The sequence below is a fragment of the Mesoplodon densirostris genome, chromosome 2 (assembly GCF_025265405.1).
Source record: "Mesoplodon densirostris isolate mMesDen1 chromosome 2, mMesDen1 primary haplotype, whole genome shotgun sequence".
In the NCBI taxonomy this organism is placed as follows: Eukaryota; Metazoa; Chordata; class Mammalia; order Artiodactyla; family Ziphiidae; genus Mesoplodon; species Mesoplodon densirostris.
In genome coordinates, this window is record NC_082662.1 from 165,473,280 (window position 1) to 165,489,243 (window position 15,964).

General features: G+C 39.9%; 1 protein-coding gene across 1 annotated transcript; it reads right to left on the reverse strand.

The window, feature by feature from the left end:
- Positions 1–1,581: 1,581 nt before the first annotated feature.
- Positions 1,582–2,820, reverse strand: LOC132476616 (upstream-binding factor 1-like protein 1). The gene has a single exon (XM_060078692.1). The coding sequence runs from the start codon at positions 2,806–2,808 to the stop codon at positions 1,582–1,584; it is 1,227 nt and encodes a 408-aa protein (XP_059934675.1). The 5' UTR covers positions 2,809–2,820.
- Positions 2,821–15,964: the final 13,144 nt, after the last annotated feature.

Consider the following 15,964-nt stretch of genomic DNA (forward strand, 5'->3'; position numbering starts at 1 on the left):
TTTGGGGTAGGGGTTATAGAGGCAGGGCTTTGCTCTGAATTGAATGCTGCCAGGAAGCAGAGGTAATTCTTTGATTGAGGAGGCTGACTAGAGAAGTGTTAAAGAGGTAATCAGTAAAGAAATAGCAGTCATGCATATTAGTCGGGATAGGGGATACTGAGTCATTTTGAAAGTTCTGGCAATGTTCACATTTCCGTCTGTTCAGACATGATCACAGAGTGTTCTTATTCTGCTCTAACTGCATCATAGTCACAGAGTAGCCTCTCTGCTCATGTGTGAAATTGATTCTGTTCCACAGGAGGACACCAAGACCTGGCCATGAGCGCTGGGCCAGCTTGTAGCAAAGCCAAGGTTTAGGAGTACCAGCCTGGCTCCAGTGTGGACGTTAGGACACCTCTAGTTGATCCAGGGTCCTGCTCCCGTGACACCTCCTTCAGATTCTCTAGACCTCAGGGAGTGGCTTACACAAAGCCTTAGGACCCGATACATCTTTCTCCCTCTCTCCCAACCACCTCTGTCTTTTTTTGTTTGCTTGTTTGTTTAGAAAAGAAAAGTTTAATGAGATGGCATGGTCTTTAAACACACTTTCAAATATATCAGTAAACCACAATAATAAAAGCAGTGTCAAACTGATACATGAATTCTCAAACACTAGTCTGTGGACTAAAATACTTATACACACAACAGGTACAAAGTCATAACATAATACCTATAAATTAAGTGTATGGTAAAAACGTGGTTCACTTACAACCTGAGGCATTTGGAAGGAGCTGGACCAGAACCAGAATACATTTAGACATGGCCTGGAAAATTACTGCCAAGAGTCAAAGGACACTGATTTTGAGAAGAATTTCATTCAAATGGAAATGGTGTGGTTCTAAGAATTTAATTTCTAATTTTTGAAGCCAGTAAGAAAAATCTCAGTGATAGCTAAGAGATAAATATACATGTAGAAATGCTGCTGCCCACATACCCCTGCCCACTCATAAATTAAGGAAGGGCCAACTCCTCACTTCAGAGAGCAAGATCAAAGACATCAGGAGCTTGACAATTTTCTTAAAGGCAACTCTCCTAGCTCCAGTCTGTCAAATCTTCCCCTCCCCACTTCCCGTGCAAGAGTCCTGAGGGACAGGACTACAGAGAAGGGAGAAGTCACAGACTCCTCAGGGCTCCCTCACAGCTCTGGCAGCAGCAGATGAGGAGAGCAAAACTTCTTTGTTCAGGAAACTCAGTCTTGCCCAGTATGCACTGCAGCCCAAACAGCTCATTGTTTATTCCAAGAGTCTTTATTGCATGCATGGACTTTCTCTGGGGGTGGAGTTGGGGTACAGAGAGGAAACAGAAATTTACCTACTTTATATTGAAGAGGGAAGGAAAGTAGGAAGGCAAGGCAATGAAAGGGCACAGAGTTGGGGTACAGAGAGGAAACAGAAATTTACCTACTTTATATTGAAGAGGGAAGGAAAGTAGGAAGGCAAGGCAATGAAAGGGCACAGGGAGAAGAATGCTTTAATTTGATGCAGATGACATGTCCATTTGCTAGGAAGTTCTCTATCCCATCGCTGAGATTGTGAACAAAGCTCAGTTGGAATCTGAGTCAGAGGAGTCCCCTGAGGTAGATGAGCTGGAGCCACTGTCCTCAGACTCACAATCTTCATCTTCATCCCCACGGCTGTGGTCTGAGGAGTCGCTGCCTTCCTCCTCTCCCTCGTTTTCTTCTGATCTCCCTGAGGCAGGAGAATGTTCTCCAATAGTGTTTGGTGATTCTATCTCTGGAGGCTGAAGCCCCTGCTCCAGTTCAGGCCCTCCTTGAAGATTCCCTGATGATGGGAACTGCAGATCCATCCTTCTAACCTTGGGGTTTGGGCCCCTTGTCACGCTCATGTTCTGACGCTTCAAATAGGTTGTCTCTCTGTAATAAGCATGTTCTTCAGGAGACAGACTCTTGAGCCAGAGATCAAGGTCAACCTTGTACTGTTTCTGCAGTTCCTCAGCCTCCTTCTTATAATGTTCCTTCTGGTTCTGTGGGACACGCTGCCAGCGTCTACTAATCTCCACCATGCACTCCTTCAGGGGCAGCACTTGAAGCTCCCTACTCGACCACAAATCCTCGTGGAACTTGTGATATCCATTCGTAGGTGGCTTCTGGGGCTCTCCATGGAATTTTCTCTTCATGGATAAATTGTTTTCTGGGGAAGACTTCACTTTTTGCACACGTCCCTGAAACTTCTTTGGTGCTTTGGTCTGGCTTCCTTTGGGGACATCAGATTTCATGGAGTTCTGGACTAGATCAGGGTGCTGTTCTCTGAATAGTGCAATTTTCTCCTCAAACTCCTGTTTCTCCTTCTGGAAATCTTGACGATATTTCAACTTCAGCTGCTCTGGAAGCTTCTTGTATTCCTCAGCCAGAACCTTGGTCAGCTCCCAGTTGCTCATCTTAGGATATTTTTGGCTGTATTGGGGTTGCATCTCTTTGAAAAAGCGCAGGTAAGCTGTCAAGGGCTTCTTGGGTAAATCAGGATGCTTCTTGTGTTTTCTGCATTTGTAAGGATTGTCAACATTTTCCTTTGCTTCCAGGACTAATTCTTTCAAAGTGCGAAATTTCCTCAAGTTATAAGAAAGCTCTAACCATTTGAGTTTGCACATTTCCCCAGAAAAATCTTTAAAAGCTACTTTTTCCCAGTCCATCTGTGACTGGGTTGTTTTGAACGTGCGCCTGTCATTGGATGGAATGTTATTCTCCATACATTCCAATAACTTCACAATGTCTTCTTTGGACCAGTCATCTTGACCTTTAGGCAACACCATTTCTAGGTCTTTGGGACACTTGTATGATCCCAGCAGTTCAGACATCTCAGCAAAATCTCCAACTCCTTCACACTCAAGATTCAGGTGAGTTATTTCTGGAATCCTGTAGTTTGTGAGATTCTATGTTCCAGAAGATGGGTCTCATCAATGCTGGTAGGAAAATCCATCCAATCAGGTCAGGGGTTCTATGTTCTCTGGGTGGGTCAGCAGCTCTAACTTTCAGAGTTTTCCACAGTCCAGCCAACTCCAAATGACTTTAATTTTTTTCTTTTTTTTTGTGGTATGCGGGCCTCTCACCGTTGTGGCCTCTCCCGTTGCGGAGCACAGGCTCCGGACGCGCAGGCTCAGCAGCCATGGCTCATGGGCCCAGCCGCTCCGCGGCATGTGGGATCTTCCCACACCGGGGCACGAACCCGCGTCCCCTGCATCAGCAGGCGGACCCTCAACTACTGTGCCACCAGGGAAGCCCCCAAATGACTTTATTTTAGAAATAGAGACTTTGCAGATGGAATCAAGTTGAAGATGTCAAGATGAGATCATCCTGCGTAGAGTGGGTCCTAAGTCTACTGACTGCTGTCCTTTGGGAACAGTTAATGAAATGTTCCACTCTTGTTCAGTAAGTAACTCTGTTAAATTCAGTTCAGTGATTGGTGCTCCCCTCCTGGTGGCAGTAACTTTCAAAATTCTCCACAGCCCAGCCAAGTCCAAACACGACAGCTCTGGGCTCTGGAGAAGAATGAGTTTTGCTCTTTGCTGGATGTTTCATATATTTTCCGAAGACCACGCCCCCTTCCTCCAAGTGATAAGGTTCTCAAACCCGGTATTCGTCAGCCATCCACAAAGTGGAAAAATGCCTATGAGCCACATGCTCCTCAGACTTATAACAGGGTAACCAAAGCACATCATTGGTGACCTCACAAAAGTTCTTTGTTTTCATGTGTATCTCGCGTATCTGTTCTTCAGAGCTTGGTAAGTCATAGGTTCCTGCCCATCTGGCAAGGAATGCCTGTGTCTTCAAAATGATATTGGTGGTCAAGTTCATTTAATGGGATGTTTCCCTGCACACAAGGCAGCAAGGAGGATGTTGGGATTCCTCCTGGCAGAGACAGAGACAAGGCATGCAAAAGCTGTGCCCACAGCCTAGGGTGACTGGGTCTGTGAGATATTTCACACATAGGGAACAGGTGGATTCATTCTGGAAGCTGCTGGAACTCATGTTTCTGCTAGTGTTGGAGGGTCACCTGAAGAGGCGGGGGGTGGCTCTGTCTCACCGTGAGGACAAGGACACTGGCAGCAGAAGTTCTGGGAAGTACTCCTTGGCGTGAGCCCTCCCAGAGTCCGCCATTAGCCCTACCAAAGAGCCAGGAAAGCTCCAGTGTTCAGCCACCTCTGTCTTTAACATGCATTTTTCAGTGTAGCAACTCTATATCTTAAGAGTCAAGGGAGCAGACGGGGGAGACCCGTGGCTAAAACAAGCTGCCTAGCCACCATCTGTCCTTCCTCGTGTGGGATCTGTCTAACCAGCTCTTGCTTCTTCTTCTCCAGCCCAGATTTTCCACCCCTGGTTGCTGCAGTCAGCAAAGCCGGCACAGACCAGGCTCTCAGCCCCTGCTGTTGACCTGCCAAAAATATTTCTGCAACTGGAATTCAATTTGGAAAAGGTTTTACAAATAGAATAGCTTGGGAGAACATTTTCATTTCCCTGATCAAAGTATGATGTGCTATTCTTCTGGATAATAGCTCTCAATGCTTTGGAAATGGAGATCTTAACTGGTTGATCTTAGTCCTTGATTTTATCCCAGTCCCTTAATCTGGACATCTTTAAAATTAGTAATGATCTCAAACATAAGAACACTTGGAGTGTACATAAATATTTAAGATCCTGACTCAAGGAACTTGTTAATTCCCCAAGGCCTTTGACTAGGGGGAAAAAAGTTCACAGCTGGATTGTTTGTCATTTACACTCTGACAAATCTGTTTCCCTGTTCCATTCTCACCAGTCATTCTGAGTCGCTTTGAAAAACATACGTTTTGAAGAACTAGTCCAATATTTAGAAGGCAAGAAGGCATATATATATATATATATATATATATATATATATATATATACATATATATGTGTACATATATATATACACACACACACACACATATATCTTATATATCTTCTTTCTCATATAACTGATGTTGTGATTATGTTAGTAATAATAACAGCAATGACCTTCCTTTGGGAATGCTTATTAAACTTACAGAATAAAGAAGACTTGGACTATGTCTTGGTCTTTACATTAAATTGCAGGGTATCTTTAACCAGTTAAATTAACCAACCGATAAGTAAACTGCTTTCCTTATAAAGACTACTGAAATGAACATGTAAATTGCTAGAAGTGGAAAAATCTACCAATTGGTTGATTTATTGTTGGTGGACATTGGCCTCTTTCTACACTTGTTTTAACTTTTATGTGACTATGTCGAGGGCAAAGTACAGAAGCCAAGTGTGCAGTAGGATTTTGGTATCATGGAACATTAACTGTTCTAAGAGTCAAGAGACCTTAGAATCCTAGTATCACCTTAGTACTTAAATGTTGACCTTAAACAAAACATGCAAACAAAAGTATCTAGATCTCAGTTTTTGTAAAATGAGAGGAATTGTACTAGCTGATTTAGTAGGTTCCTTGCAGCTGAAGGATTCTAGCTTTTGAAGGTATGAATGCATTCAGTCAGTCATTTAATACAGGCAGCTCACAAAAAATAATAGGCCCATAATATAATTAGTGCGTGCTGCCGTGGGCTGAAGGTGATGTACCATAGGTCATGTACCCCAAATGGTAGCTTGTGCCCTAAAATGTGTTGTATCTGAAACATATGTTATATTCCCACCTTTCACCTCCTTTAAAACAACTGTTTGTTTAAACATTAAGCTTAGCCATTATCACACACTTGCTGGCCAGGCTCACGATCCGCTCAGGATCTGATGTCATCTATTGTCTGTAAGTTATATTTCGTGTGTCGCTCTGCTTCCCAGCCTGGCAGTTTGGGCTGGGCTCTTGGTGATGAGAACACAGTGCATATCTGTGCTGCTAAAATCATGAAATAAAACTTTGTCCAACCAGAAAACAGTCATATCCTCACTCCTCCTAAGAATGGAGGTGCTTTGCAGGATGATCCTAGATATTTTGCAGGATGATCCTAGATATTAACAGCTTAATTAGGTGTTTACTAGAAATGTAAACTTTACAGCAAGATTTTTTTTTTTTTTTTTTTTTTTTTTTTTTTTTTTGCTGTACGCGGGCCTCTCACTGCTGTGGCCTCTCCCGTTGCGGAGCACAGGCTCCGGACACACAGGCTCTGCGGCCATGGCTCGCGGGCCCAGCCGCTCCGCGGCATGTGGGATCTTCCGGGATCGGGGCACGAACCCGTGTCCCCTGCATCGGCAGGCGGACTCTCAACCACTGCGCCACCAGGGAAGCCCCAGCAAGATTTTTTGATAAGGAAACTTTAGACAGTTTCCTTAGTGATAAATTTTACTTTAAAAACCTGCCTAGGAAGTGAATTATTTTAACAATATCTCACCTGAAACTACTTGTCTATTTCTATTGTTGGGTACTATATATTATACAAAATAAAAATATAAGTTTACAGGGTTTTTCAATAGTATAAAAGGGTTTCAGGGTTTGGTTTGAGGACCCTAAACTTAAATCCTATGACCTTCCATAGCAAGATTATAACCACAACATGTGGCAGCTGGGGACCAAGAAGGACATTAGGGAACATTCACAGGTCAGGATGTCTGGCATTAAAACCTCCATTGGCACCAAAGCCTGCCTTATGCCTTATGCACACAGACCTACTGTATTGACTTTGGCAATGTGTCTACCTTGTCATGCCAATAAAGTTAACTGAAGTTGAAAACTGATTGATACCACAACCTAGTTCTCTCTTTTCATTTGGGTTGCGATCTGGTTTAGCTGAATGTGGCAGAACCCTCTCCCCCTGCGCCCATACTTTTCTCCCTCTTTGGGTCAAGACTTGGGCAGTCCCGTCCCCTGGGAGAGGCAGGCTGCCTGAGGAAATCACTCTTCCAGGCTTCACATATCCTCAAGCACTTGATGTCTGTTTAAAGAAAATTAAACTTTTATTTACTCTGGAAATGTATTCAATGGAGCTTTGTCTATAGACATATGTGTGCCTTGTTAATCCAGTTAGGAAAAAAAAAATTAACATGACTCTAGCTAAATGGTAGCAGCAACAGGGGAAACGTTTCAGCACCTGCTCGGGCAGCCCGGGGAACACCCTTCTGACCTTGTATGGCTTGGAGATCACAGGACAGGTGTGCCCAAGAGAACCATGGACCGAGGGAGGATAGAGGGGGAAGAATGCCCCAAAGGATTAAACCTGAAGAGACAGGGAAGGGGAGGGTGTGAGCTAGTTAGAAACTCTAGGATGTTTGATCTGCAGAAGCCCTTGTATATTTTCTAGTAGAACCTCCTCGTGTTGTGCACGAAGAGGAACGGTCCCGAAAGGGTAGGTGGTGACAAAGCCAACTCTGAAACTCAGGTTTCCTGACTTGTCAGGTAGTCTTTTCATCACACCACACTGTGTGCTTTACTTATTAGAGCCTCCAGCACTTTGGGAGACAAAGGATTCTAATCATAGCCTCACCACTGATTTTTGGCATAACGGGGCAAGTCGCCCTTTCTGAGCTTCAGCTTCATTCTCTCTTGAGATGGGGACAGGGCCAGGCCGAGCTGACCCACGTTTAGAGCTCAGGTTCTCTGGAGAACAGTGCACTCTAGATGCTTTTATTTCTTGTCTCCATGAAGGAACGTGCTGAGTGTTAGATTTTACCCAGATGTGCCTGCTTTCTTTGTTTTTCTCTTGGACAGGGAGATTGCTTTGTTTCCTGACCAGGGTCTGTTAGAGGCAGATGAAATCTGCCTGCTTATGTAGACGAGTTTCAGCTACTCCAGCTAAGCACGTGAATCCTTCCCTTTTGGGCTGTTCCCAGAGTGGTTGAGAAGGTGATGGTACCCTGTAAATAGGGTAAGTAAAACACAACACTGACCTAGGGCTTTCTTAAAATGATTGTGATAAATAACTTGACCAGGACGTTACAAAAGAATAATGATTTGGGTATTTTCTGTTTTAAGCAATACTAAAAGTTAAAATGATGTGAACTTCTAAGACAGAAACATGAGGTGATAGTTACTCACATGATCAAATGATTCTTTACCTTTCTTGCAGATTTTTCTTCCATTAGCACAATGGAAAGTGCAACCTAGTGTATACACATCTATTGCATAAAGTAGCGTGCAGCAAATTTTCAGAACTCACAAGAACCCCATATTTATCACATGTACCATATATGTACCACAGTCCTGATGATCTCTGTCTTTTCCCATTATTAACTCATTTTAAAGATTTTGAAATATATATACACACACACACACACATATATATCTTTTGTAAAAGGTACATGTAATTTTTGTGAAAGAGTAGAAAGTTACCCTCATAATCCTACCACCCAGAGATACCTACCCTTATCATCTTGTTATAGATCCTTATGGAAATCTCTATATGGTACTACTACTACATACTACTAAAAGTACTATACAATAATACTAATTATTCTCTTTTCTCCATATTTTCTCCAACCTTCTTTTTCTATTAATATATTGTGAACCACTTTCCATGTTGATAAATATTAATTTACAACTTTATTATAATAGCTACTGTTTGTACACACATTCATACACATTTATTTCAGTCATATGCTATGGATGACATTAAGTTGCTTCCAACTTTTAACTATTACAAATGACCATTCAGTTCAACACATACCTTTAAATCTTTGTGCACTCCCTCCATTATTTTCTCAGGGTAAATTTTACTAAAATGGAATTTCTTGGTCAGAGAGCATCCTTACTTTAAGGCTCTTGATATATATCATTAAATTGCTCTGAAGAAAAACTGTACCCAGAAATCTGTAAGTGATTATTTTTCTCTGTACCTCAATAGCCATGTGCATGATCTTTCTGAAAGCCATTATTTTTTTTAGAGCATTTTAGGTTCACAGCAAAATGAAGAGGAAGGTACAGATATACATCCCTGCCCGCCCCCCACATTTTAGCCCCCATTATCAATGCCCCCCACCAGAGTGACACATTTTGCTACAATTGATGAACTTACATTGACACATCATAATCATCTAAGGTCCACAGTTTACGTTAGGGTTCACGGGTGGTTTTTCACATTCTGTAGGTTGGGACAAATGTAAAATGACATGCATCTAGCTTTACAGTATTGTACAGAGTATTCTGACTGCCCTAAAAATCCTCTGTGCTATGCCTATGCATCCCTCCTCTGCCACTCCCCCCATCCCTCAACAAAAATCCTGGCAACCACTGATCTTTCTATTGTCTCCACAGTTTTACCTTTTCTAGAATATCATATAATTGGAAGCACACAGTATTAGCCTTTTCAGATTGGCTTCTTTCACGTAATAATATGCATTTAAGTTTCTCATGTCTTTTCATGCTTAATAGCTCATTTCTTTTTAGCGCTGAATAATAGTCCGTTGTCTAGTTGTACCATAGTTTATTTATCCACTCACCTACTGATGGGCATCTTGGTTGCTTCCAAGTTTTGGCAGTTATGAACAAAGCTGCTGTAAAATATGTGTGCATGTTTTTGTGTAGACGTAAGTTTTTAATTTCTTTTGGTAAATACCGAGGAGCTCAACTGCTAGATCATATGGTAAGAGCATGTGTAGATTTGTAAGAAACTGTCAAAGTGTCTGCTAAGGTCTACTAACTGTCTGCTCAGTTCTTGGGCCATTTTTTGATTAGATTGTTTTCTTATTGTTGAATTTTAATTCTTTATATATTTTGGATAACAGTCCTTCGTCAGATGTGTCTTTTGCAAATATTTTCTCCCAGTCTGTGGCTTGTCATCTCATTTTCTTAATGCTGTCTTTTGCAGAGCAGAAGTTTTTTTATTTTAATGAAGTCCAGTTATCAATTATTTCTTCCATGGATTGTGCCTTTGGTGTAGTATCTAAAAAGTTATCACTACAACCAAGGTCATCTAGATCTTCTCCTATGCTATTTTCTAAGAGTTTTATATTTAGGTCTATGATCATTCTGAGTTAATTTTTGTGAAGGGTGTAATGTCTATGTCTAGATTCATTTTTTTTTTGCATGTGGATGTCCAGTTGTTCCTGCACCATTTGTTGAAAAGAATATCTTTGCTCCATTGTACTGTCTTTGTTCCTTTGTGAAAGAAAAGTTGACTGTATTTATGTGGGCCTATTTCTGGGCTCTCTATTTTGTTCAACTGATCGGTCTATTCTTTCATCAGTAACATACTGTCTTGATTACTGTAGCTTTATTGTAGGTCTTAAAGTCAGGTAGCTTCAGTCCTTGAACTTTGGTCTTCTTCAATATTGTGTTGGCTATTCTGGGTGTCTTGTCCCTTCATATATACTTTAGACTTATTTTATAGATATACACAAAATAACTTGTTGCAATTTTGATTAGTATTACATTGAATCTACAGATGAATTTAGGAGGAACTGACATGTTGACAATATCAAGTCATCCTATCCAAGAACATGGAATATCTAATTATTATGTTCTTCTTCTATTTCTTTCATTCAGAGCTTTGTAGTTTACCTCATATAGACCTTGTACATATTTTGTTAAATTTATACCTCAGTATTTTATTTTTGGGGGTGTGACTATAATTGTATTGTGTTTTTAATTTCAAATTCCACTTTTTCATTGCTGGTATATAGGAAAGTGATTGACTTTTGTATATTAACATTGTATCCTGTCATCTTGCTATAATCACTTATTAGTTCCAGGAGGGTTTGTTTTTTTTTTTAATTGTTTTGGATTTTCAACATGGATGACCATGTCATCTGAAAACAAGGACTCTTTTATTTCTTCTTCCCCCATCTATATACCTGTTATTTCCTTTTCTTGTTTTATTGTATTAGCTATACTTCCAGTACAATACTGAATGCATTATCTTCTTACTCAACAGTTTATTGAGGTATAACTGGCATACTATAAAATTTACTCATTGTAAATTAACAGTTCAATGATTTTTAATAAATGCATGTTTCAACCACCACCAAAATCCAGTTTTAGAATATTTCTATCTCCCCAAATTTCCCTCAGCATTATTTTTTAAAATTTGATTGAGTTATTGAGTTATAATTGAATACAGTGAAGTGGTCATATTTTAAGTGTTAACTACTGTCAATCAATTTTCATGAATGTATATCAAGACACAGGATATTTTAGTCCTACCAGAGCATTTCCTTGTGCCTCTTCCCAGTCAACTCCCTTTACCTCCTAAGAAGCAAATATTGATCTGATTTCCATCACTGTAGGTTCTAGAATTTCATATAAGTGGAATCATACACTATACACTTTCATTCAGTATAATATTTTTGAAACTTATCCATGCTGTTTCACATATCAGTAGTTTGTTACTTTTTTATTGGTAAGTGTTTTGCCATTGTATGACTATATCAAAGCTTGTTTATTCATTCTTCTGTTGACAAACAACTGGAGGGTTTCCAACTTTGGCTACTATGGGTAAAGCTGCTATGAACATTCTTTGGTAGACAATTCTTTTAATTTTTCTCAGACAAATAGGAGTGGAATTCCTAGATCATAGGATAGATGTTCATTTTAACTTATGAAACTGCTAAACTGTTTTTCAAAATGGTTGTACCAATTCATACACTTATCAGAGTGCTGCTTATTCTAAATTCTTTTCAATATTTTGTGTTTAAAATCTTTTAAATTTTAGATGTTCTTGTGGATATGTAGTGGGATTTCATTGTGATTTCATATTATCTTTAAAAATTGTATCACTTCCAATAATTTGATACCAGTCAGGTTGACTAATTTTTATATATTCATTGGTCATTAGATTTACCCAATTCTCTTAATAAATGCAAATTCCCTGAAAACTTAGCACTCATGAAACATAAAGAAAATTCAGAAAACAGTTTGCCTCTTTTAGGATCAATGTTTAACTTGCAAATTAGCTTTAGATTTCAAATATATGGGCCAGTCCTGGCATTCAGTGTTGAATTATCTATGTAAAAATGTTCTCTTTCAAATTTATTTTATATTCAATAGGGAAGGGATACAAGTTTAACCTTCCTTTTTATTAAAAAAAAATTTTGTATTATCTAACAAATAAGTCTAAATAGATGAAGAGGGTCACTTAAATTATGGGACTAGTTATATAACCAGTACATGATATGTAAAAGTACTTAAAATTTTTTACTGAATGATGGAATAAATGAATGAATGGAGGATTAAAGATCTTGGATTCTTTCTTTACATCTTCTCTTCTTTTTACTTATATTTGGTTTCTTCCATCTTTTTCCTTGCTAGAGTTTCATTAAAAGGTATTAATGAGGTATTAGAACATAGTACCTGGGGTTGAGAGACCTTGGAGGAAGTCAGAGTCTACACTGCCTATTTATCTTCATTGGCCCCCTCTTCTGCCTCGTACTATTTGTATTTTGTAATCGTGTGTGTGTGTTCTTGTAAGTTGTCCTAAAACCTTTCTGGAAGAGTCATGGAACAAACAAAACACAATGCATGGGGAAGAAAAGGCCTGGCCTGGGCCCTACAGCAAAACAGTCTCTTTGGGGAGAAAGATCCACCCACAGGAAAGCTAAGAGCTCTGGCAGGTGGTCCAGATAGTAATCACAGAAGCAGTTATCAAAGCCAGCCAGGACTTTGGGGGAAGGAAGTATGGAAGCTAGGCCCTAGGAACACCTAGGATTTAAATAACAAATATTGCAGAAAACTAAGAAAATATAGATGGGCAAAAAGAAGAAACTAAATAGGGGAAGGTAGAGTTCAAGTAGATGAATGAGTAAAGGAGAAACCAATTGGTAAGGGTATAACATGAACAAATTTTGGAGTAGGAGATAAGCGTGCACTGTCCAGGAGACAATGAAGCAGGAATGGAGTAGAATATGCAAATTATGGACAAAGGCAGGGACCAAGCCATAGAACGGAGGTAGGGCCATATTATAAAGTAAGATAGTGAAATATCAGGCTAAGGAGCTGGAGCTTTTCATGTAGATAAAGACTCCTGGGAATTCTTGAGCAAGGGAGCAATACGATGAAAACCAATATATTAGTAGGATTAATTTGGTCATATTTTCCAGGCTGTCTTGGAAATAGGAGAGACTGAAGTCAAAGAGACTGATTCTGTGATAACTTCTCAGAAATCCTTCTGTTCTTCAACTATTGGTCTGCCTTCCTGTAAATGGGGAGAATTTTATCACCTTCCTAAGGTATTAATCCAGTGTTTCAAATATTCTTCACACTAAATGCTTGTACCTCATTAGCACAGTTTTCTCCAGAGTTTTGTCTTCTTTTAAGATAATATGCTACACAAAATTCAAACTTATAGAAGAAATTAAATGGTTGTTATTTTCTAATTGAAAGTGTACTTCACAAATGTCTTAAGTAAGGAACACAACTGAGAATAGAACTGGAGCCATTATAACTCAGCATTTCTATGGGGAAGGGGGAGGTTTATACTTTTACAAAGCACTTTCATGTCCATTATCTCAGGTGATTCCAGAACTTAATTTTTTAGATAAGAAAATTGATATTGAAAGAGGTAAACAATGTTGCCCAAGGTCACAAAGATAGAAAGAGATGAAGCCCGACCATTATTTAAAGAAAAGATTGAATTTATCAAAATTGAAGAGAAAACATTTCTGGAATAACAATCTAATAGGAAAACATGTTTTAATTTTAAAATATTCAAATGCAGAGAAGTTCTGACAAATACAACTTCTGTGGAAAGAAAGCTTCCCCTGGGATGCTCTTCAAGGTTTTGTCATTTTTTTCCTGTTTTTTTTTTTTGCTGATAATGGCTAAAATACCACCACCATTACTATCACCACTTTTTCCATGGCATATTACAAATCCTATCACTTTTAACAATATTAATGGCTATTATTTTTTTCTGGCTTATCACAAATTTCACCACTAATATAATACTAACATTGAGTGCTAACTGTGTATAAGCGCATTTCCTGGATCACCTCATATATTTCCTTTGAAGACCCTGTAGGGAAGGCATTATTATGATTATTATGCCCATTTTACAAAAATGGGAAAACTGAGGCTTAGCAAGAGAGGTTAAGAACCATGGCCAAGTTGACACAGCTAAGAAGTGGAAAGCCAGGGATCAAATCCAGCTTTGTCTTACTGGAGAGTCTTAACCATTGAGAAATTAGCTGAAGGCATTTCTCTGGTTTCATATCCTGGGAAGCTCCTGGACACTCTGTCAAGAGCCAGGGAGTGCTTGTTTTTCCTGAGTCTCTTCATCTCCGGTGAGTGACAAGCTTTGAGCGGCTCAGCCGGCAACCGATCCTCAGGGGAGAGGTGATATTTCACTCAGCCTGTTTTGTGTGTTTTTTGTCCCCTTCTCTTTGCCAATATAAGTTAGTGCCAATAAAAGATCATCGGATTGTGAAAGAGATGCCAATAAAGCTGCTGTAGGAAAGCGTCCTTGATAATAACACCCTGTGCTTGGCCAGTGGTATCTGAAAATCTCCCAACACAGCGCAGCCTACAGGTACCTGAGTCACATGCTCACCCCAAAAGATTTCATGTGTCAGGGGAGGAGGGTGAAACAGAGATGGGGTTCTCAAAGTCTTTCCAAGGCTGTAAACCGAGGCTGATCAGGAATATATCATTGTCAGCCTTACCTTTATAATGTGCAAGATCACGCAAAAGGCATAGGCTAGTCCTTGGGGAGAGCCTGGAAAGAAAAGCTCTGCCGAACTCTGCCAAGCCTGAAGCAGAGAGAGGCAGTGGAAAAGCTAGTTGAAGCACAGATTCCAGAGTCAGATTTATTGGCTAAAGCTTAAATAACCAAATAATTCTATGCCTCAAATTCCTCATTTGCAAGTTGAGCTTAATATAGGTAAGTGCCTGTTTTGCAGGATTATTGTGAGGATGGTGAGCTAGTGCTAGAAAGATGCTGAGCAAAGTGGCACAGAAATTCCCAGTTAGTGGGAAATATATGTGTAAAGCTCCAGTGGGAACAAACCTCTTTTAGTAGAAGCTGTTGGTTACCAGGAGGGATCACAAAGCCATAAGAAAAAGAGAGGTGTCCTGTTGTTGTGGGGAAAATATATTAATGAGCCCCTATGCTGTGGTAGCAGGTGTTTTAGATTGAGCTATGTCTTATTGTCCCCAGTTTGCAAGGGAAAATCTGAAAATTTAAGTAATTTGCTCAAGGTCAGCTGGGAAAGCCCTGATTTTTAACTCAGGTCTGTCTAACTTTCAAGGGTTTCCACTACATGGTATCATGTCTCAGGCATAGAGTTTTCAGACATGAGATATAAAGAGTGAAGATGTTTCCATGAGTGAACATGCTTTCCATAAGCATGAGTAGCTCTGCTTCTACTCTGCTTTGCTGATGTCAGGAACCTGAGTTAACCAAAGTGGAAAATTCAAATGCCTACAGGGGCCAGGCAGGGGACTCTTACTGGATGTAAGAAAATGAGCTGGGCAGGCTGGATAGTGAATAGCAGAGAAACCTGAGCCTAGGTGATAGGGAGACGATAGGGAGTAGTGAGGACTGCGATGAACTGACAAAGGCATGCCCAAGCTTGAACTGCAGCTGCTGCTCCACACCAGCCCATTTTACCCGCATGTGGAAGTGCGTCAGATCTTGTGATTTTTCCAGAGATTTCGATTTCGATTTTTATGTGAAATTACATGAAAACCTTTTTTTAAAAAAAGTAAACTTTTTATTTTGAAATAATTATAGATTCATGTGTGGTTTTAAGAAATAATACAGAGAGATCCCTAGTATCCTTTTACCCATTTTCTTTCCCCCAACCGTTAACATCTTGCAATATTACAACCTGGATTGATACTGATAGAGTCAAGATGCAGGACACCTCCATCACCACAAGGATCCCTCATATTGCTCTTTTATAGCCACAGACACTTCCTTCCCATCCCACCACCTCCTTAACCCTTGGCAACCATGAATCTGTTCTCCATTTCTCCAATTTTGACTTTTCTAGAATGCTATATAAATCAAATCATACAGTATTTTGGGATTGGCCTTTTTCATTCAGCAT